This window comes from Rhamphochromis sp. 'chilingali' (genome assembly GCF_963969265.1).
Source record: "Rhamphochromis sp. 'chilingali' genome assembly, chromosome: 10".
NCBI classification, from domain to species: Eukaryota; Metazoa; Chordata; class Actinopteri; order Cichliformes; family Cichlidae; genus Rhamphochromis; species Rhamphochromis sp. 'chilingali'.
Genome location: NC_137937.1, coordinates 28,574,181 through 28,596,886, shown reverse-complemented (window position 1 = coordinate 28,596,886; position 22,706 = coordinate 28,574,181). Strand labels below are relative to the sequence as shown.

At 39.4% G+C, this 22,706-nt stretch overlaps 2 protein-coding genes across 5 annotated transcripts in view; one reads left to right on the top strand and one right to left on the bottom strand.

Annotated features, from left to right (window-relative positions):
- pi4kab (phosphatidylinositol 4-kinase, catalytic, alpha b) overlaps positions 1 to 22,612 on the bottom strand; it is a 29,669-nt gene extending 7,057 nt beyond the window's left edge. The window contains exons 1-43 of one of the 3 annotated variants that reach the window (XM_080894847.1): positions 22,401 to 22,457; positions 21,605 to 21,684; positions 20,727 to 20,843; positions 20,074 to 20,167; positions 19,677 to 19,765; positions 19,503 to 19,575; positions 19,156 to 19,418; positions 18,924 to 18,990; positions 18,056 to 18,204; positions 17,872 to 17,937; positions 17,660 to 17,756; positions 17,333 to 17,524; positions 17,127 to 17,227; positions 16,879 to 17,008; positions 16,080 to 16,209; positions 15,878 to 15,973; positions 15,570 to 15,753; positions 13,510 to 13,613; positions 13,126 to 13,294; positions 12,983 to 13,033; positions 9,282 to 9,390; positions 8,356 to 8,492; positions 8,130 to 8,263; positions 7,940 to 8,022; positions 7,782 to 7,852; positions 7,565 to 7,689; positions 7,395 to 7,476; positions 7,095 to 7,178; positions 6,329 to 6,418; positions 6,039 to 6,158; positions 5,151 to 5,165; positions 4,910 to 5,002; positions 4,661 to 4,817; positions 4,429 to 4,556; positions 4,183 to 4,341; positions 3,692 to 3,843; positions 3,149 to 3,256; positions 2,928 to 3,055; positions 2,586 to 2,744; positions 2,433 to 2,512; positions 1,634 to 1,833; positions 814 to 904; positions 3 to 170 (exon numbers count right to left, since the gene is read on the bottom strand). In XM_080894847.1, coding sequence (XP_080750973.1) covers positions 3 to 170; positions 814 to 904; positions 1,634 to 1,833; positions 2,433 to 2,512; positions 2,586 to 2,744; positions 2,928 to 3,055; positions 3,149 to 3,256; positions 3,692 to 3,843; positions 4,183 to 4,341; positions 4,429 to 4,556; positions 4,661 to 4,817; positions 4,910 to 5,002; positions 5,151 to 5,165; positions 6,039 to 6,158; positions 6,329 to 6,418; positions 7,095 to 7,178; positions 7,395 to 7,476; positions 7,565 to 7,689; positions 7,782 to 7,852; positions 7,940 to 8,022; positions 8,130 to 8,263; positions 8,356 to 8,492; positions 9,282 to 9,390; positions 12,983 to 13,033; positions 13,126 to 13,294; positions 13,510 to 13,613; positions 15,570 to 15,753; positions 15,878 to 15,973; positions 16,080 to 16,209; positions 16,879 to 17,008; positions 17,127 to 17,227; positions 17,333 to 17,524; positions 17,660 to 17,756; positions 17,872 to 17,937; positions 18,056 to 18,204; positions 18,924 to 18,990; positions 19,156 to 19,418; positions 19,503 to 19,575; positions 19,677 to 19,765; positions 20,074 to 20,167; positions 20,727 to 20,825 — 4,827 coding nt within the window. In that variant the 5' untranslated portion in view covers positions 20,826 to 20,843; positions 21,605 to 21,684; positions 22,401 to 22,457. Of the gene's footprint in view, positions 1 to 2; positions 171 to 813; positions 905 to 1,633; positions 1,834 to 2,432; positions 2,513 to 2,585; positions 2,745 to 2,927; positions 3,056 to 3,148; positions 3,257 to 3,691; positions 3,844 to 4,182; positions 4,342 to 4,428; positions 4,557 to 4,660; positions 4,818 to 4,909; positions 5,003 to 5,150; positions 5,166 to 6,038; positions 6,159 to 6,328; positions 6,419 to 7,094; positions 7,179 to 7,394; positions 7,477 to 7,564; positions 7,690 to 7,781; positions 7,853 to 7,939; positions 8,023 to 8,129; positions 8,264 to 8,355; positions 8,493 to 9,281; positions 9,391 to 12,982; positions 13,034 to 13,125; positions 13,295 to 13,509; positions 13,614 to 15,569; positions 15,754 to 15,877; positions 15,974 to 16,079; positions 16,210 to 16,878; positions 17,009 to 17,126; positions 17,228 to 17,332; positions 17,525 to 17,659; positions 17,757 to 17,871; positions 17,938 to 18,055; positions 18,205 to 18,923; positions 18,991 to 19,155; positions 19,419 to 19,502; positions 19,576 to 19,676; positions 19,766 to 20,073; positions 20,168 to 20,726; positions 20,844 to 21,604; positions 21,685 to 22,400 lie in introns of all 3 variants that reach the window. The other 2 variants (XM_080894845.1, XM_080894846.1) reach the window with 2 other exon arrangements.
- Positions 9,455 to 12,619, top strand: serpind1 (serpin peptidase inhibitor, clade D (heparin cofactor), member 1). Of its 2 annotated transcripts, XM_080893905.1 has the most exons (7): positions 9,455 to 9,830; positions 9,996 to 10,263; positions 10,521 to 11,164; positions 11,249 to 11,397; positions 11,484 to 11,608; positions 11,754 to 11,898; positions 12,025 to 12,619. In XM_080893905.1, exons 2-7 carry the CDS (start codon positions 10,004 to 10,006, stop codon positions 12,214 to 12,216), a joined length of 1,515 nt encoding a protein of 504 aa, XP_080750031.1. In that variant the 5' UTR covers positions 9,455 to 9,830; positions 9,996 to 10,003; the 3' UTR covers positions 12,217 to 12,619. The 2 variants fall into 2 exon arrangements, with proteins under 2 accessions (XP_080750031.1, XP_080750030.1); XM_080893904.1 differs by having other exon boundaries at positions 9,455 to 10,263.
- Positions 22,613 to 22,706: the final 94 nt, after the last annotated feature.

The following is a 22,706-nucleotide window of genomic DNA, read 5'->3' as shown; positions in this document are numbered from 1 at the left end:
ACGGGAGGAAAGGAGCGGAGCACTTTGACCCCATACTGGGCTGTGAGGGGATGAGGAGGGTACATGGACGAGAAGTAGGATAGTCCAGTTGGTGGATCTGCTGGAGCCCAGCACAGGATATGACTCAGCTCTGGAGAATCAGCATCAATTGTGTGCCATGTCACCAGAAACTGCAGAAAAACATCAAAAAGTATTAAAATTGAATCCACCCAAAGGTGGATTACTATGATAGGTCCCATATAATGTATCACAGAATCAGCCCTGATTGTGTGCTAACTAGCCACCAGAGGAAACTGTGTTTATTAGTTACTAAATTAACTGGAATAAACAAGTATGATCTGTCAAAGAGCATTATCTGCAAAATCACAGTGGTCATTGGGGAAAGCTGTGTTTTTCCTCCACTGCTCCTTCTTTAAACAGGTACAAGACTCATTAAGAGTTCAATCACGCAAAACTAAACACAAAGGACTGAAGAGGGCTGGAGGGAAAACGATTACTCAATAACACAATTTCTCATGTGACACTATAGCCACTTAAAAAAAAACACTAAGTGACAAACAAAAACTTTTTAGTTTGTTCATAAAATGTGTTAGTTTCATGATGACAGTTACTGTGTCAGTGGTACTTTGTTCTGGAGGTTTAAGCCTTTACTGAAAACCAGCTGAGTTACAGTACTTTAAACCATTCACTCTAAGTTTGTTCTTGCACACATGATGTTTGCGCGACACTAAAATAAAAGCATCATGAATTAAACCAAACAGACAATTGTCACAATCCACCTGGTGGTTTGTGAAGACAGGTGGTAGATCTCACCTTGACTGCCTCAGGAACGTCACACACAGCAGCTGGATCCATTCGCACTAAACGAGTCACCTCAGAGACAATAGCCTCTGTGTTTTTGAACCTGAAACAAAATAAATAAATAAAAATCAATAAATGGCTTATGTCTTTCCATAAATGACACATGACACTTACCTTATTTCAACAACAAAATTATTTAAGTTGCTAAACAAGCCAAAGTCAGCCATCTGTTGCTGTCTCATGTTATTTTAAAGCAGTTTCATGGCCAATGAGTTTTTTTCCCTTGATGTTTTATTCATATTTTGATATTTAATTACCAATAACTAGATTTTTAATTTAGCAATGGTGAAGATGAGTGTCAGAGGTGACTTGCGACAGCAAGAAGTGCAAGAATGAAAGGGAAGAATTTACAAAAAAAAAACAAAAAACTGTTAGTGAAAACTGCCATCATGTACGGTTTGGAAACGATGGCACTGACAAAAATACAGAAAGCCAAGGTGAACATGTGATGTTAACATTTTCAGTGGGAGACCAAGATGGACAAGACTAAAAATGAGTCTCTCAGAGGGACGGCTCAGTTTAAGCATTTTAGAGACAAAGTCAGAAAGGCGATGCTGAGATGGTTTGGACATGTGCAGAGGAAGGATGGTGGATACACCAAACATTATTTTATTATTTCAGAATTTAAAACAAGATTTTTTTTTTAATTTATGCTTTTTACTTTAACTGTTTTCTGTTGAACACAAGCATTCAAGTTTTTCAAATTTTCAAATTAGACAGAATGTATTACATTTATGAAACAGGATGCAAAGCACTTTGATGTTCTGTGTACCTGGCAGGCAGCTGGAGGGCAAGGTAGGGTGCTATGCTCCACGCTAGATTGACGTTGTCCTTCCACTGTTTCTCCGTCAGACTGATGTATCTGGATCTCCAGTTAGCAATACTTGTCTCCACTGACTGTTCTGTAGTAATGGCAAGCTCTTGAGTGGATAAGGGATTGTACCATATTGTCAGCCGCTCAACCTCACTGGCCTGGAAAGAAACATACAAGTTTAGATCAGTTGGATTTCATGTAATTTGCATTATGAAGATTGTGAAACATAAAGTAGCTAAAGTAGAAGCCCAAATTAAAAAGATGACCTATTATGCTTATTTACATTTGTTATTATTGAACTCCACTTGAATGATTTCCAGTTCAATTTAACCCTTATTTATGTCATTCAAGTTTATTGTCTCCCTGAAACAAGTTCCTCAATGTTCAAGCCACTCTCCCTGCAAGTCAACTACTTCTTACTGGCTGCCCAGTCAGAGAGTTTGAAGAGCAGACAAGTGGAACTGCTGTGCCTGAACTGACCATATTAAGGCTACCCGCTGTCAGTGACATCATGCAGAACCAAGAGTAGAAAAAAAAGTCTAAAACCTGAGCTTATGGCTCATAGAGAATACTTGTATATACTCTGACTTCAGGATTTTTACATTTTATTCATGTTTAATATAATCATGCAGCACTGTAACAGAAAAAGCATAATAGGTCAACTTGCAACTATCTATTCATAAAAAGAAAAATATACTAAAGCATGCGCTTCACTTTATTGCCACATATTTGTGAATAATAATACTTGTTGAAATACCAGTAAAGCCAGAAGAAGAGTCCTGCGTTTCATGTAATACTTGTGCAGCTGGGTGCCTCTATTGCTTTTTTTAGACAGTCCTGAAATGTATAAAGAAAGAGTGGTGAAAAAGAAGTCACTGCATATATAATTTTAACACACTGCGTGTTTTACCTGATTTCTTGGATATGGTGGACATCCCTGAGGACAGAGGGTATGTGTTGATCCATCCCTGAGCGACCTGCTGCCTCTGACCCACTGCTACGTCGAGACTGCTTCGGCTGTCTGTCACTGCCACTACAGACAGGCTGTTCACAGACATGTCTTGGGGATCTGTGTAACAATAAATACCATCAGGCCCAGATCTAAACATCAAAACATAAACTTTAAGAAAATAATACTGATGACTGAAATCCTGTGACTGTTTTTTTCTGTTCAAAGCATCAGTATAACATCACAGAGTGATGACAATGGCTGTACAAAATAGTAATTCATTAATAATTACTGAAGTTATACCTGGAGGAACCAGCTGGTTGGCAGTCAGATATTTCTTGTCAGACTGCAGGCTGGCATAAAACTTGATCATTATACTGATGTCTTCTCTCAGCCTTTTATCTGTTTGAGTGGGAAATCTGGGAGCAACGCTACACAGAAACAAACATAAAAATAAGTCATTAAACAGCTTTAAAGACACTAAACAGAGTTTTCTTTATCGCAAATAAAACTAGTTTAATTACCTGAAGTAATCAAAAGCTGTGGAATAGATTTTTTCTCGCAGTACGTTCCTGATGGTAGCATTTGTCACCACATCAGCATGCAGAAGATTAAGACCAAGAGTCAACAGCCTGAAATAAAGCAACAGTTTAGGATTATGCATATGGCGATGCTGCTGATAGATTAGAATAGAATAGAATAGAATTCAACTTCATTGTTATTGCACATGTTACAAGTACAAGCCAACGAAATGCAGTTTGCATCCATCCAGAAAGTGTTTTAGCAATAATATAGATTTAATACAGAATATAGATCTATTATAGGTATGTTACAACGTACACGGTATGAAGGTGTGTTCTGAGTATACTATAACTATAAGTATGTACAGGCTATAGCCGTAGTGAGTGTACAAGCTATGTACAGGCTATGAATAGGTTATACATGTAGTTAAAAATATGAAAACTATACAGATTGTAGATTACAATTGTCTATTTATACTCGCAATTGTATAACAGTTGTATTTGTAAACAAATACTATGATTGCCACAGTATTTCAAAGTAAACACCTGAATCTTGGTCCAATGGCAGCAATATGTTTGTTTATGCTGCTTTTGGATCCTCCTACATTCAAAGACAGAGATCGCTGTAAAATGGCGGTGAAAATCTCCACTTGGTCAGCACTGGAGTACTTGGCTATCTCGAACCTCTGCACCAGAAACTTGAAGAAAGAAAGAAAAAGAAAATGTTTATGTCTCCAACCTTTACCAGTTTGTAGAAACAAATAAGCTTTGTAGGTGATGAGATCCAAAATTCTTGGGCTGATCGACTCTTCCAGATGTAGCATATTAAAATAGATTTAAAAACTGATCAGTATTGACCTACAATATGCTGGACTCACTCAGCACCGTCTTTAATTAGATATCTATCCATTAAAAGTCAGGACAAGTGATGAAAAACATTCAGCAAAGAAACAGTTCAAAAGCAGCTAGATGGCCACATTACTTTTAAAAATGAACATTAAACAGCAAACAACACAATATTATTCTGTATAACTGACCTCTATCCAGAGGAAGTGAGGCACGACATCAGGAGCACAGGGTGTAGGTTGACTCTCCTCTGAGACAGCCAGAGGGCCAGCCTCGACCTTAGCCTCCAAGAATAAACCCATTTTCAGCTCTACTGTCATCTGCCAAGCTCCTGCCATTTCACGCATGAACTAAGAAGAAACATTAAAGATAATCAACTTAAACTAAACATGCATTCATGTAATTATTTAAACGATTTTAAGAGAAGTGACACATACTGGCACTTCCACCCCATTGTGCGCAGCCAGTAGCCATTCCCAGCAGGCAATGGCAGTTTCCATGCCATGTTCTGTAAACATCTTCAGAGGAGACCAACAAAGATGGTGCAAGAGCAGTGGATCGCAGTCTGAAAGCCAGACATAAAAACAAGAAAATTACTAATGAAAAGTGAACTTTATATAATAATTAAATGAATAACAGGCGTGATTTAAGAGAAGCAGAGCTGCTTACTTTTGGTAGTTATAAGGAGGGCAGCCATCTTGAACATGGCCTGGGTGAAGGCCTCGGGGTCTTTTTTATCTAGAGCACTGGTCATCTGATGGATCATCAACTTGTTGAGATCCGACTGGCTGTGAGTCGCCTCTGAGAACTGGATCATACCAGCCACCTAGACAGTACATAAAAAAGACAGGAGATAGCATCAGAGAGCAGAAGAGAATAGGAGTAGCTGTGCTTTTAAATATTCCCAGTATAGTTTACCTCTCCTGTGTACCGGTTTCGCAGATTGAGTGACGCCATGAAGTTGGAGTAGTCTTTTTTCACACATGCTGGTCTCTCTGTCAGCTGGGTGGTCTGAAGGGGGGAAAAAAAACACAATGTAACTGCCAAATAACTGCATGGAAACTATGGAAGCATGAGCGACAGCTTTAATGTCACACTTGGATATACTGAGGGTGTCATGCCTGAGGCCTTTTTCTCTGTATTTAGTGATCAGACCAACCTGAGGGAAAGCAGCCTATGGTTGGGCACATGGTGGAGGACAGTACCGGCATAACCAGTAAGCCAAATGGGCAACCAGCCAGCCAGCCAACCAACCCACCAGTCCATTGCAGGTAAGTAACCAGGTAACCAGCAAATCCGTACACAGGCCAAGCAACCAGGTAGGTAGTTCGGTGCAGTTTAATAAAGACAAAATACAACAAATGAAGCAAATGAAAAGACAGATATAGCAGAATGCAGGCCCAAAGAAAATATAAGAAATGCCTAGCAAGCAAAATAATGTCACACAGACTAGTAAGCATGCACACATGAACATAGACATCTACAAATTGTTTAAAAAGCAACTAAATAAAACACACAAGCTATATGTGCACAACAAAAAAAATCAACAAGGACCTTTTTCTGAATACAAACAAAAAGCCGACGTCTTTGGCAAAGCTGCTAAATTGCACATGGCATGTTAAAAAGCACTTTATGTTGGACAGCTGTTAATGAGCATTCAATCAACAAACCTGGGAGGCCATTTAGAATTAAACATTCTTAGTTTGCAGTTTGCTCCAAGTACAGTGTGTTACTAAAATGCTCTTTCTCCTGTCATCTACTGTGCTCTAAGAATTCTGACTACACATATCTTTGGTAGAACTGTGTCTTTGCACTAATTTGCATCTAAACTATATGTTAAAAAAATACCGTATTGGTTTAGTGAATGTTATCTTTCTGCAGAATTGCTAAAATGCAGTAGATTCTATCTCACCATCAGTTTGGTTCATTTTGTCTACATTTATCTTGACATTTAGTTGGGGGTTAAATCCAATATTTACAGTATGATAACTGCGGTGATCAGAAGGATTTGTGTGAAGCCGTGGCTGTAAGTGTATCTGTGACTCACGCCTAGTGTAGTACTCTGTCTGTTGTAGCCTGCAAAGTGAAGTATGCTCTCTGTGGCCATTGCAAGGCCAGTGTGCTGTGACAGTCCTGACACCCAGATCTGATGCTTGTTCAGATACTCCTGCAAGAAAAATCGAAATAGCAGATATGACAAGAATCATTTACAGTCACTTATGCCTTGTTTACTCAAAGTAAACACTCCTTTTCAAAATGCAGAGGTAAAAGTTAATTGCTTGCTTAAAATAAATTAATAGTGGCCATCTATTAAATAAAAACTTAAAAGAAACTAACCTGTAGGTGGGACTTTGTGACCGAAGGAGCCCATTTCATTGCTTCTTTCAGGATCTCACCACAGCGAGCAGCAAAGTCTTTTACTATGCTCTAAAAGGAGTTGGGAAATAAAGGCATAGTGCTACTTTATTAAGAACAAGAGTGGCAATAATATTCAATATTTAGTATTTACTGTTATATTCACATAGATCATTGCAATGATGTTGTTTATTATATTGCTCTCTTTTTCTTTGCTTGTTTTCTCTTTTTTCTTTCTCAACAGGTGATCCAGGTGATTGATATGTGTATTTTTTGTCTGTTTGTTTTGTTGGTTTTTGTTTTTTTGCCCTTCATCACCGTTCCTCTTCCCCGCTGTTTTTCTTTCCCTACCTCTCTTTCTTTCTCCCTTTTCTTTCCCCCAGTCTGTCTGTCCCGTGTGTAGCAAGTGAAAATAAAATAAAATAAACAAAAATAAACAAAAGGTGAATCAAATAGACCGATACGGCAAGGCCGGGATGGTTCATTTGGTAAAGTAAATTCATTGGGCATCTTTCTTCTGATGGCAAAAAGAGTGGCGGACATTCACTGAGTAAAATAAATTCTAGCACAAACCAAATGCCACTTGTTTATTTAACTTCTACATTTTTTTAAGAGCCCAAACCTCAGTCCACCATTAAAATACAGTTTACACTTGATATGATAAAAAAGAACTCTCTCCCTACTATTGTTGAAGCCCATACTGTGCTGTCCTCTAGTGGTCAGAAGTGTAATAACAGCCCAAACTCACCTCTCTGGCTTCGTATGTGTCAGGAACAGTGATCCTGTATGGGGTGTCGGGAATGTCATAGTATGGCTGGTCCTTATGAATGTCCTAAAGTAAAGGAGAATACATTTTGTTCACATGAAGTCTATATTTGCATCTATTTAAACACTTCCATGAGATCTAACTTAAAACCTCTTTTATTCGACCACAGCACACCGACTTGCTGACTCTGCATTATGTTATCGGTACAGGGACCGAGAACCAGGCACTCAAACAGAGAACCTGGCACTCTGTCTATCACATCAACCCTCTCCTCATACTCACAGCACTTAGTGACAGAGAGAGTGTCTGCAGAATGTCCAACATGGTCTTTAACACACGACCGCTCCAGAGTAGATGAGGGAATCTGGTTCAGAAAGAAGGATGTAAAAATACTTAGAAAAAATGATAAGCGAGAAAAAAGCAGACAAGGTAACTAAATGATTTCTACTCACGTCTCAGCCAAACCAGAGAGGTATTTGTCTGCTACTCTGCGGATCCTCTTGTGGGTATGATTAAAGTTCACCAACAAGAATTGGGCATGACGCTCTAATTCTTCTTCGTGTTCTTTGGTCTTTGCCTGAAAACATTAGAAACAAAATGATTTTTTAAAATCTGAACTTAATTAAATGTTGCAAGCTCCACATATTTTACTATTTAAATACCCCCTACCTTCTCAGCCATCATCTGAAGGAAAACATCAAATACCTTGTCGCCAACACAAATGATGCACTGCATCATGCCTGCAAAAAAGGAAAACTGAGAAAATGGGTTCCATATATTAAAAAGACAACAGGATGATTAAATTGATTCGGGCACAAAGCTCTCACCAGATTTGTCTTTCTGGATGGCTTTGTCTTCAAAGTATCGAAACATGACCTGGAACCTATCAGGATCATTGGATCGCAGCATCCTGAGAGAGATAACAGGAGGAAATTATATTTTTGCACATTTTGACCTCGCTTAAGCAATCAAAGTGAGAAAAGATAAGGAAATTAAGCTCATGCCAATAGAGCTGACCTCATGTATTCTAATCGGTAGACGGAGAGCAGGTATGTGGACATGGCAAAGTCTAGCTTGTTAATGAGGGCAGACCCTTCAGGAGGTGGGTCAAGGAGATTGCTGATGGTTGCCCGCAGTTCACTCAACTCCGCCTGGAGGAAAAAAAAGATTTGAACACCTAAAGATTCATTCTGGTATTCCTTTAATTAAAAAAAAATAATCAAAACTATTTTGAACACTGTACCGGGGTGACTGTGTCGTTTTTCAGAGCCGAGTTGTACTGTAGCTCAGACCGCAGAGGTTCTCCACTGGGGAAGGTGAGAAGAGGAGACTTGGTAGCAATCTCACACACACCTTCATACCACTCCTCTGGCCAAAGCCCTAAAAAGACAAAATATATTTCAAGAAATACAGAAACATGTTGGTTTGCTGCTGTGAGCCTTTTTCATTCCACATATCAACACAGCTGTGGCAGATGTACCGGGACAAAAAAAAAAATAAGCTGAATCCATTTTGAACAGAATTTGGAACGTTTCTTTTATTTTTAGAATTTTACTTAATTTAACATCTATTACTGATCAGTTTCACTGATTTATCCTCAAAGTTTGTGCAACAACTTTGTTTTCAGAATCAGAATACTTTATTAATCTCTAAGGAAATTATACACAATCATGTTTAATAATTTTACTGTAAGCCAGCAATTTCATTCTAATTTATAACTGTTAATGTATTTCTTTTAATAACTTCTGACTACAATGTACTACTGACTATGCATCTATTACCTTTCCCTTCTAGATCTTGTTAAATTCTACTCAGTTCTTCACTCCACATACCCCTGGCTACTGCAGAAGCACCTCCTAGTACTTCTGGTTAGACACTGACACAGACCTATGAATCTTATGTTTATGGTGAATCTTAAAATTAAATTAAGTTTGTGACAATTGATCTATCTTTATATTTTTGGTATAAAATCTTCATGATTATTATATTTCTTGTAATTGTGCTTGTTTAAGTCTAAACCAACAACTACATGATCTATGTTTTATAAATGAAAGCTACAGATGCCTTGAGATTCCAAAACATCAGTGCTGAACAAGGCAAGGAGCCTCATCATGGGAGGAGCTTAACATATGAGCTTAGCATATGAAAATTACTTAATTCTTTGCTTACCTGATCCTTCCACAGCAAAACCCATGACCACTGAGTACAACCAGAAGTCCCTAAACAGCTTCTGGAGGCGGGGCTTGGCCTCTTTGATTGGTGGAAGCCTCCTGGTCAACTATGAGTCAAAAAAGCCAGACAAGACAGATAACAATGATTGATTTAGAGCAATTATCGCTTAAATCAATAATTTTATGCAAAAAGTGAATATAAAAAAAATCCCCCAAAATACTGGTACTTCCTTTGAGTACAAAAGGTTATTACACACTGGATATTATGCATACTAAAAAAGTGTAAGGCTTACAAATAAATTAACAGCTGCAAACAATGTGTTACTGAACTACAGGAGATTTAACTGTTAGTAAAATATATTCTTAACAAGTGAGCAGAATGGTGAAGAGTTAAAGGTTTGAGTCAGTCACAGGACGTTTTGGTCTGTTTGATCTGGTTTATTTGTTCAAGAGAAGCCCACATCAAAGTTCAGTGGTGTATTCAATTCTTTGCTCTTAGTCCTACAAACAGAAGCAACAGAAGACTTTACACCACGACTCGGTAAAGGTAAGACATTACCGTTATTATAGACAAACTGCTGTTATCATTAAAAAACTAGGTTAAATTTTTCAACAGCAAGCAAATTATTTCACATCTACAGATTTTTCAGCATCTAATTGAATCAAATCTATTTAAAGTGGTCGTGCTAAATATGCATTTCCTCTGCCTCAGCCATTAGGATGTGGGTCATCACTCTCATCTCAGCAGTCTGTCTGCTGGCTAGTCCATCTCGGGCTGGAATCAAAGATCTCAGCTCTCACTTCAGTGACCCCAAACCCGACCCCAGAGGCTTCGAAGCAGATGGCACAGTGGACATAGAGTCCCTACCCTTGGAGTACCACAAGGAAAACACTGTCACTAATGACCTATTTGATGGCTTTGAGGATGAAGATTATATTGATTTCGATAAGATCCTAGCAGCAGGCAGTGATGACTACATGTAAGTATTAGTGATTTTTTTTTTTTTACTAGGGTGGATTGTTTAAATATGTTTTTGTAAAAATACTTAAAGTGTATATTAACTGAAGTTAGTTTACAACATAAACACTTGTACACTTGTGATATTTTTCTTGGTAGTGTTGATGATGTAACTGTGTATACACATCACCTATGGGACACATGAACAAACCACAATAAACAGTTACTTATTATTCTACTTTTAAATGTTTAGATGATGACTCTAAGCATGTCTTTCAGTGAAGGGGATGAGGTCGATGAGATCGCCACACCAGCCCCCGACATTGACATCTTTGCCGAACCCTCTGACCCAAAGATTCGGCGTGCCAGACTTCTGCGACTGTTCCACGGTCGTTCTCGCCTTCAGCGCCTCAACATGGTGAATGGCCGCTTTGGCTTTAACCTCTATCGAAGTCTTCGAAACAACGTCAACCAAACTGACAACATCCTGCTAGCACCCGCTGGGATCTCCATTGCCATGGGGATGATGTCTTTAGGAGCGAGATCTGAAACCCATGATCAGATCTACAAAGTTCTGGGATTCGCTGAGTTTGTCAACGCCAGTCATCACTATGACAACACAACGGTGCACAAGCTATTCAGGAAGCTGACACACAGGCTCTTCAGGAGGAACTTTGGCTACACATTGCGCTCTGTAAATGACGTCTACGTCAAGAACAGCATCTCTGTGAAAGATACTTTCCGTGCAGAGACAAAGAATTACTATTTTGCAGAGCCTCAGTCAGTGGACTTCAGAGACCCTGCATTTCTGGCTAAGGCAAACCAACGCATACAAAAGCTGACCAAAGGGCTGATTCGGGAACCACTGAAGAGTGTGGACCCAAATATGGTGCTGATGCTACTCAACTACCTGTACTTCAAAGGTGAGAAAAAAAAATATGACATGCTTTCAAAAGACCCCTATGATTTCAACATGGCTATTTGACTTGATTTGTTTGACTAAACAGGAACTTGGGAGCAAAAATTCCCTAAAGAAATGACTCACTATCGCAACTTCAGAGTTAATGAAAAAACAAATGTACGTGTGCCAATGATGACAAACAAGGGGAACTATCTAGCTGCTGCCGATCACGATTTAGACTGTGATATCCTACAGGTGGGTGGCCAATCTTTAACAAAAATGTTCTCCCAAACAGGGACGCGTAAACAGCACCACAAAAAGATCAAATTTCCTTTTTTCAGCTCCCATACACAGGAAACATCAGCATGCTCATCGCCTTGCCAAGGAAGCTCACTGGCATGAGGTCTTTGGAGCAGGAAATCTCTCCCACGGTTGTCAATAAGTGGCTCAAAAACATGACAAACAGGTCAGCAGCTGAGACATTCAATAATGTTTTTCAGTAGAGGATCTTTTAAAGCTACTGGTTTATGTGGAAAAGTGGGAAAAAAAAGTTCAGATATTGTTGCGATTTAAAACGATTCAACTATGACAAACTTCTATGTCCCCTTCAGGACACGTGAGATTGTGCTACCTCGGTTTAAACTGGAGCAAAACTATGACTTGATTGAAAACATGAAGAAGATGGGCCTCACTGGCATGTTTGAGGAGACTGCCGATTTCTCTGGCATGACCTCTGAAAGAGTTTCCATGAACTGGGTGAGCAACACTAAATCGCTGACAAATAATCTTGATCTGTGATCCATTCAGTCACTTGGACATCTTATTAACAGCACGCAATACTTCCTTTCAAAGTAATGTACAGATTCTGATTTCTCTCTGTAGCTGAAGCACCAAGGAATCATCACTGTGAACGAAGAGGGAACAGAAGCTGCTGCTCTGACTCAGGTGGGCTTCATGCCGCTCTCCTCTCAGATTCGCTTCGTCATCGATCACCCCTTCCTCTTCCTGATCTACGAGCACCGCACGAACTGCCTTGTGTTCATGGGCCGGGTGGCCAATCCCTCCCAGAGCTAAACAAAAAGTTGTGTTGCACAGCTAAACTATTCATGACAAGCCTGCTTAGAATGACCGACTAGATTTGGTTGATTCTAGAAGTTGACATCAAGTAAAGAATTTTTCATGCGAGTATAGCCTCTAGCTGAACATTTAAAGTTCTCCCTTATATAATTCAAAGCACAGAGTGTCTCTGAATAACTCAATAAATTCTTATCAGTCTGTTAACGTTTTATCTTCTGCAATGACACTAATGTAGAAGCGTGCTCAGAAAACAGAATTATGAAAATGTTCTTACTCTAAGGCTGAAGTGAAACAGTCAATTCTGTGAATAAAGCTTAATCTTGTAAAATTACTTTTTTTTTAACAAAAGGGGGGGTGCTCTAAAAAAGAAAATTTCAACTTTACTATTTAAATATTTAATATGTTAAGACCTAAAACTATTACTATTAATGGAAAGTACTAACTAGCACACAAGTGGAGGTCTATATATACACACTAAAAAAATACAAACTGAATAGATTGTATTATAATATTACAGTAGGCGCATAATGTTTGGGGGGGCTTAAAGCAGTAGCATTCAGCATTGAACTATAACACCGATGTCTGTACTGCAACTGACTTGGTAAATATTTGTTCATACAGTTAAAACCTAACTGACTAACACTTTGTATTCCCTTGCAAGAACTCAAACATTGATGTAGCTACCTCAGCTAACCTACGTACGGGTATTTTAACACTTACAAAAAGAGCCGTTAAAGGGAAACCCCCTATAACGGCTACTCACCACAGCAATGACTGGAATGAGGACTCCAAGATTTCCAGCACTACTTGATGCCTAGGGTGATAGAGAGAGCTATTAGCATGCCATCAATGTGGCTGTTACCAATTTCCTGTGGTGTTTGGATGTTTATGTCAGGAACCACGTACCTTTAGTGCGGGCCCCTTGTCAGAGGCCCTCTCGCTGGCTCTCTTTCCTTCAAGGCCCAGTTGAACAAACAGTTCTAAAAGGTTCACCAACAGTTCGTCCACAAGCTGCTCCCCCTGCAGGTTGGCTGCAATGTTGGCAAGTGCATTTATCACTGCCAGAGAGCAGTGCCTTGATGGGGAAACAACAGCACAGATGGAGGAAAAAGTTAAACACAGCTGCAGTACATATAGCCATAAATGTAACCAAGATAAACAAGCCTGTAATAACTAATCAGGCAGAAGTATAACATAGAAGTCTAGAACTGTAAGAACAAAGAAGAAGAATTTTTAAACACTGTTGCAGCCGCTGGTCACTCGTTGAAAAATGTGAGAGCAGATGCTGACCTGTAGCCATGATCTCTGTAGTCTTTGGTGGCTGAGTAGACCACTGAACTTGCTTTCACACTGATCTGCTGGAACAGATTCCACACCTCCTGGTAGATGTATTGCTACAAACAAAGAGACAAATAAAGACATGGTTAAAAGCTGGAATGTAAGAACCAGTTTTTAATAGTGGGAGAATGACAAGATAACACGGTGCTGCTTACAAAAGTTACAATTTCCTCAACAATAAACATTAGTGGTAATAAAATGCAAAAGATCTATATCAGTTGGGCATTTTTGGTGAGATCTATTTTCAGTACTTTTTTTTTAAATGTTGTTTGTCAGAATGAGGGCGGGCTTTTTCCAGAGCACCTGGTTACACTCCAGTGGAGTGTCATTAGTAATCTTGGAATCCTTTCTTAAAGCTTAAGTGCACTGAAGAAATAAACACCAGCTGACAAGTTTACAATAATTACGATGTGTCAGCATCTTCAGCAAAAGGAGCTCGAATTAACGCCTCTGTATTCCTCTACCACCAAATCAAGCTGCAGTTTACATCAGGGTAACCTCAATCGCCACTTCATTAGGTATACTTGTTCAACTTCCTGATAACATAAATATCTAGTCAGCCAATCACATGCCAGGAATTCAGTTAACTTAAGCATGTAGACACTGTCAAGATGGCCTGTTGACTGAGCATCAGAAAGGTGATTTAAGTGATTCAAACATGAAAAGGTTGTTAGCGCCAGACAGACTGATCTTGTTTCAGAAACTTCTGATCTACTGGGATTTTCCCCACACAGCCACCTCTAGGGTTTATCGAGAATGGTTGGGGGGGGGGAGAATATATCCAGTGAGCAGCATTGCTCTGGGTGAAAATGTTTTATTCATGCCTGTGGTCAAAGGGGAATGGCCGGACTATTTTGAGCTGACAGGAAGGCAACAGTAATTCAAATAACCACTCTTCACCAACCAACGTATGCTGGAGACATTAAACCAGCACATTAAACCTTGAAGTAGGTGAGCTAAAACAGTAGAAGACCGCACAAGGTGCCATTTCTGTCAGTCACAAAGAGGACACTGAGGCTATAATTGGCACAGGCTAACTAAAGTTGGATACCAGAAGACTAGAAAAATGTTTCCTGATCTAAGGAGTCTCAGTTTCTGTTGTGATATTTGGATGATGTGATCAGAATATGGCACAAACAAAATGAAAGCTTCAGATCCTTCAGTCAGACTGGTGGTGGTGATGGCTTGTATCATAGATGTGCAGCCAACTAATCTTTTAATGGGTCAAAATCTCTGAGTAATGTTTTAAGCACCTTCTTGTATCTTTGCCACAAATAATTAAAGGCAGTTTTGAAGGTAAAAGGGGGACTAACCTGGTACTAGCATGGTGAACCTAATGAACGGGCTGATGAGTTTATATGTACTACACATTTTGTAGGCATTTAAGAGCGTGGGACCAAATATTATGTAAACAGCTCAGTAGCCCATCAAATAATAAGTATGGTCACAATCTCCTTTTCTGTCTGTGGTGTTGAATAAAGCCAAGTAAAGTGTCAAAAGTTGAATATTATAAAGCTGCAAAACAATCTTTGATCTTTTATGTAGAAATATTTACAGCTTAATCATTTTATCCTGACAGACATTGATTTGATATTTTTTGATAATTAGTATATGAATTCCTGAGTTGTCAGTCTTATGTTTAGTCCAAGTGTAAGGTTTGTGCCAATCTTAAAGGAATTCCCTCAAAGCGTTCCTGAGGTATAAATATGAAGGACAGGATGACATCAGGATAGACATACCAACCAAAAACATGTCCAACACCACCGCTGTCGTGGGTTGGCGTAGCAGCACAAAAAGGGTTACTTTTGTTAGTATTTATACTTTTGGTATATTTAAGCAATAGCAATTACCAGAAGCTAGCAGTATTGTTAGGGAACATAGATTTTGTTAGGGCAAGCAGTTCACCTATGGTTTAATTTGTTAGATAATTATTTACTCCTTTCCCTATATGCCCTGTCCACCATGAAGACATCTAAAAATTGGGAGCAAGTTTCTCTGCAATGTCTACATACATTTCCTGTAATGACCATACAGCCAAGCTGGTCTATGATGAGCACATCCAGCTGTGAAGGAGGCTGGCAGAACTTTTGCTGAAGGATCTGAAGAATGTGCTCCATGACTTTCGGAGTGTCTCTCAGAGCTACTGCAATGTGGCCAAGTGCTCGAATGGTGTGATCTGGAATTAGATGGGCATCCCTGGAAGAAATTAGATTATTTATTTTTAAAGCAGTTCATCAGGGTATCTGTGTCAAGGACTTGGATATCACTTGGGTGATTCTAAAGCCTAAAGTATTTTGTTTTTACTAGAAATGTTGCTCACTTGTCATTCTCCTGTGAAATGTATAGACGGTTTGAAAGACTAGCCAAGAAAGCCTCGACTATGACATTGTCCATTGTCAAACCAGCTTTCAGACATCTGAGAGAGAAAAGGACAAAAATGTAAAAACAGAAAGTTAAAAAAAAAACAGTTGAATTATTTTTTAAATCTCAGAGGAGCAGTGCTAGGTGTGTTTGTATCCAACCTGCAGATGTTGTCAATGGAAATATCTCTGAGCTGTTCGTACATGGAAGGCTGGTCTTTCCTGTTTGACAGTAAGTTGAAGGTGGACTGAGAGTGCTCATTGGTCACATTTATCCTAATTTCTCCTGTGCCTGAAAGAAGTGTATCAGCAGCACAAACACATAAATATTAGCGCAAACAGAATACAAGTTATAACACTATGTAAAACCAAGCCAAGTGTAAAATCTAAAGAGCGCATTTTGTAATTTATAAATTAAATGACTTGTCTATAAAAACACAGCACTCTGTGGTCAGGCAAAAATCTATACCCTGAATTACATTTACAACTGTTCTGAGTCTGTAGCCACTCATCAATGAACATGTCTAGGCACGACAGGCGCTGTTAACAATGACATTGTTATTGATGCATATTTGTCATTGTGCTCTTAGCAATATGACTCATTGATCTTTGTACCAACTGTGCTGTTCTTTGAATAAGATAGATGTGTGCTGGATGCTGTTTTCAAAGTGGCAATTGAAATATTAATTTCACTGTACTTTCACGCAGAAGTTGCAGGTTTACCGCAGCACAGTCATAGGAAACTTTGGTGCTATTAACCCGTGTTCAACTTAGAAAACGTCCTTTCTGTGTGAAGACTTGGAAGAGACTATGCTCTTTAAATTAAACTATATATATTTGCTGTGAAAAAAAATCCTAATTATGCTTCATGGTGTTTTTAGAGCAAAATTCTTATGAGGATAGGAGTTTTGAGTCTTAGCTCAGACGTGGATTTGAAGAAACCATTTTACACAGTAAGCACCTGTGTTGTACTGGCTGTGGTACTTGTAGAGTTTTATAAGAACAGGAGAAGGAACCACCAGGAAATCCTTGAGAGAGGTTGTGGCAGAGTGAGCAACTACTGGAAACCTTTCACACAGGCGACCCAGGCCCTGAAATGAAGTAGAAGACAGTCATAAAACCATTAAACCAATGCCCAGCACAGAAACAAAATGTCCAGAACCTTCTGTAACACTGTACTTTTCTACATTTGTATTAATATTATTATACCTGTAGGCAACAGATGAGCAGAGGCATATGAGCAATGATGACTTTACTGGAGGTTTTTGACTGCAGTTTCTCTGACAGTTTGGTACACAAATTCTCAGCTCCTGAAGAAAAAAAATATAACAGCATCAGCACCAGCAAACACATCCAGATCCCTCTGATTATGATGTCTGAATACACACTGTTCACTTTCTGCTGCAATCCATTACCTTGCTCATCTTTAACGGCCCACACCATAAGGTCCACGCATGCAGCGTTGGCTTGGCAACGAAGCTTGAGGGGGCTTTGTTCCCCTGGCAGCCCTCCAGTGTCATGAAGAACCCTCTGCAGCTCCGACTGACTGCTGCTAAACTGTTCCAGTACAAAATCGTGCACTTCCCGCACAAACGTTGGCTGCAGAGCTTTAAAAACATAAAGAGAGAATGAGTATTTGTAAAATAGTGTTCAGCACAAAATTGGCTGGCAAACAGAACAATAGCAACGGCAGGGCTGCCTGCTGTCAATGCATAATAAATACGCTCTCTTTGTTGTTTTACCTTTCATGTAATATAGTGTGTCCCGCAGCATTTTGAACACACACACATAGAGAGGGTCACTGAAGGTTTTGTAATAGAGGTTGATTCCAGGATTACACTTAACAACAAACAGAGGAGACATTGACAGAACAGATTACTTAACTGATAAGATCCTGTGTCTAACTTTGAATTTACCATTTACAATTCTGCACCGACAACGGTCATATGCTTACCTCTATGACTTCTGTCATTGTGGCATCCAGAGTTTTCAAAAAGGACTCGGACACAAACTTCTTCACCTGCAAGCCAACATTGCACACAACTACTGTAAAGGCTCAAGATACATATACTGGATAAGAAGCAAAAGTAAAAGATTTAAAGGGTTGTAAGCGGTGTACGGGTAGTAGGCTACTGCACCATGGCAAGGAGCTGTCGGAGCAGATCCACAGGCACCTCCACCTCATTTTCTCCTTCCCCCAGGAAGAGTGGAGATACCGAGAAACTGGAGCTGACTGTAGAGAAATAGTAGTCAGGGTCGACTGTGTTGCTGTCTGGAAAATAGGCACCTGAAATCAGTGGGAGCAGAAGAATTATTAACAAAAACAAGTAGGATGAAATATGACTGTTTCCATTAGATCTCAGTGGGTACTATTTCAATAATATAGAATTAGTTCACTTTGGAAAATAAGGGTTTTTTTTGTTGCACATTATTCTACTGAATCTACATTCCATAGCAACAATTAAACCTTTCTGTGTAACAGATTATGGCTTGTAATACTGCAGATTATAAGTGTAGAATTACTGAAATAAAACACTTTTTGAGTCTGTCCCAGACAGTTTACAAAAAACACATTCCCTGAGTTTGGAATGCAACATAGTTAACAGGAAATCTGTGGAAATACAGCAAATGTTACAAAACTCTTAATCTGACCACAAACAACGAATGAATTGGCATTTCCAAAATTATAGAGTAATACAGGATTGGAAATACTACTTCAGGCATAAAGCAATTAAAGGCCAATCTGGCATAACATAGCAGCTATAAAACTCGGCATGAACCCAAACAAAAAAAGGCTAACTACAGTTACAATGTTTTTATAGTCTGGCTTATTACAAAGTTACAATATGGGGGATATTGCAGTTCACCCTAACAAACCTAAAAAAAAGTGCCCAGTTGTTACATAATGTTGACAGCTGATAATAATAAGCTGAGCTGAATTGCCAGACTAAGCTAAAAACTAAGACACAAATATTTTTAAAGTAACTTCTGTTTCTTCAGTTTTACCTTCCAAGTAATGTGGACTAGGAGTTGTAGGAGAGCAGGGTGAGTGGCCTCCTGGATCTGTACTGATCTGTTTGAAAGCACATTACACAACTTTAATGGGTAACGAAACATACCACCATTATCACTGAATAATATGAATTAACAAAGCAAATAAAACTATGATTGCTCTGGATTGTCCCCTAATTATCCTGAACAAGCAAAACACGTCTGGAATCCGGCAACATGTACCGACCTGTGCAGATGAATCTAGGTTGGTCCCGGTGCGTCTGCGCAGAGTATCACTCTGGCACACTGTAAGAAGTGAGGACGGCAGAATAGAACGAAAGTCATTGAAGGATCTGCGCCGTACACCCTCTGTTTCCTCTGTAACGCATCGTGCCTGCGGAGAATCTTTGGGGAACAACTTGGATAACAGAGCTTCATCTGTGTGGCTGTAGCGGCCAAATGCCCGAGTCATGCCAAGCAGGCTGGGAACAATATACTTGCACAGGAAGACTGCAGACAAAAAAGAGCAGCGTTAAGGTTCTTTTTTTGTTTTAAAAGCTAAAGTCAGAATGTTTGTTGCATTTCTATCTATACCTTTGTCATGATTATCCGGTGTTTGGCACATATCCTGTAACGCCTGCATGACCTCCATTATAGTGTTCAAGATCTATAGTGAAAACAGTGCAAAAACAGTGAGTTAGCACTTAAATGCAATGCACCCCAACCCTGTGAATAATATAACGATTTATCACCACTTTTTAAACAGACCTCTTGTCTTGAGTCTGGATCCTTCTGAGCCACATCTGACAGAAGAGTCACTAGACAGAAGCTGAAGTTGTCTGCTACGGGGAGAAATTCTGAGGAGCAGAAAGTTACACAGACACAGTTGAATTGAATGCCTCATAAGGTTGAACAAAAGAAAAGAAATAATGATAAGCAGATTTGCCAAAAATGTAAACATCAAAATTAGAGCAACAGAGCGTTATGCTGAACAGAAACAGCAGTTCACAATATGCAATTCAAGTATAAATTAACCCATCTGTCTAGTGTAATATATCTCAACACAGTACAATTAATTAATAAGAATTGCTAGAAATTCTACTGCCACAAGTAAAAGGAGTCTATTGTAAAACTAAAAGCTTCACTATAAGAGGATTCTTCTTACCCTTTCCTTTCTTTCCTGAGCTTTCCTCGATCCATTGGACCCGTGGCAGCCCTCTCAGTAGGCTCAGCAAGTAAGAAACAAGTATGTCTTTGTGCTGCAGGAGTAAAACAAATCATTACACACCACAAACAAGTGCACTCTGCAGCATAAAATCAGCACTTTTGCATGCCTGACAAGCACTGACGGATCAAAACAACGAGGTTATCTCACACAAGAAAATCTGGGTCAAAGAAAGTGTATCACAGCTTTAAAAATAAAAGTAAGGCATCCAGCACTATGCTGTCAAACAGAAGGGAAGCTTTCCCAACTGTGTCTAAGTGTGATGAGGTTAGAGGCTTACACGGCTAACTGCATGTCTAATCGCCAGATTAATCAGATTATGAGAATAAGCTTATCACAGGGATACATGTAGTCAGAGGAGAGCACAGGAGCAAACGTGGACTAATAGTTCTAATACAATATTACCATTGCTATACCTGTGAAACAGAGTTTGATAAGCAGTTAGGAAAATAGAAAATTAGTATTGTGTCAATATGCAATGCCAATACTTCACTATCTAATGAACTAAACTATGAAATCTTAAATCCACTGTATTACCAGAACAGCTTGAAGCGAAATGAAAACTGCTCAGCTTTTTACTGACATCCACCCACCTGTAAGCCAGATTCCACCAAAAACACAGCCAATGCAATAACAGCATCTCTGCGACGCACATCCAGAGTGAACACACCACGGACTTCCACTGGACACATACATTGCAGCTTCTGAACCTAAAAGGCCAAAAATAAATATTAAAGTAACAGTCCAGGCTGCTAATATTCACACATCAAGCTGATTTATCTCACTTGACAGCCCAGTGTGTTTGTGTCACACAGTATATGAAAACATAACACTACAGGATTAGACAATATGTCAAGTGTTAAAACCTGTTTGTATACTGAAAAACAAGCATGTGTTACCATCCATAAGTCAAAATTTTGGGGTTATTTTCTCAAGTATTAGCCTTAATGACTTGAAATTTCAAGTTATTTTCTAATACGTATAACTTACTAAGGAAAAGTTTTGAGATACCAAAAATTTAAAATTTTAGATAATTACCAAAGATTTGGACTTACAGATGGCAAAATACTTTTTTTCAGTGGCGGAAGCAAACTTCCAGATGTTTCAGAGTGAGTGTGTGGTTCAATGAGAGTAATATTTGTTAGTCTTACACTGTTCAATTAAGTTCTACTACACTAATAGAGAGAAATCCCCAACAATCAGACAACCCTCCTATGAGCAAGCAAAAGTAGCAAGGAAAAACTCCCTTTCAACAAAAATAAACCTCAAGAAGAACCAGACTCTGGGAAGGGCAGCCATCTGCCAAGACAGCTTGGGGTGGGGAGTGGGAAACAGGACAAAAGACACTGTGAAGGAGAGCCAGATATTAATAATAACTAAGGGTTAAAAGTAAAGGGAGATATAAACACAGGGAAAGTGAAAAGAAGAAGAAGAAGAAACAGTGCATCACGAGAAGCCTCCATCACCTTACCCTATTGCAACTAAGGGATGGCTCAGGGTCACCTGATCATCTACCGGAAGACATCTGGAATCTGTACACTTCTATGCACACTGTATAACCCAGCAAGCAAGCAAGATACAAGCATTTATGATATCTGATAAAGTGCCAGGCAGTTTCCTCCCTACAGCTCAAACACACAGTGGAACTGGGCATTACATAACATAACCCATGATAAAGTTACAACTCTTGGTGACAGCTTTTTGATAATGGCTTCATTTGTTCCCTTCTAACCCTTTACTTTCATTTACAAAATTTACCCATTGTTTTTTTGTTTTTCAAAATTAAAAACCTTTCCTATATTGGTAAGACCCAACTATCAATCTGCAACAGGTTTCCAACTATATAACACATGTAGGCGGATTTTGGTAGCAGTAAAGACAAACAGAGCAGCCTGTGAATGAACTCCTGTCTCAAAGATTTCTCTGTAAACCTGTTTGACTGCAGTGCCGATCAAGCTTGACCGCTCTGTCCGTCCGATGCAGTAACAGGCACCACACAGCGACGCCACTTTCCTCTGCACTGCCCACTTTTCTGATTCAGTGTTTTGGAGACCACTGCTCGCGTTTTAGAGATTTCTAACCACGGAGACTCGCACACAAGCATACGAGCATAACTGTTAAATGTTAGCTTGGTTGTCATGTCGTTGATCAAAATAAGCCACCGCCTGTGCGGAAGCGCAGCTACACCCTGAACAACCCTGCCACTGCTTCTAATTACTAACATGGTTAATTATTGCGTGTTTTGGAGCTCACGCTTGTTTTCTCACCTTTTCGACCGGTGCGGGGCGGTGAGCGGCTAAAGAGCGGGCCAGCGACAGGACTGTGTTAAAATAAAACCCCCTCGTACCACCTCCCATTACGGACATGTTTACCCCTACATTAAACCAGCGCAATTCATCGCTGAGAGGAAACAAGCGAGCGGGGCTGCCTGGGAGAGCCGCAGTACGGCAACTCAGCAGGGACATTTCTAACAGGGGCTCTTCGTTACCGCAGCAACTCACTCACAAAGGGCTTGAAATAGATCAAATTAAGCAAATGTATGGATTGTAGTTTTATTATTTACATTACAACCT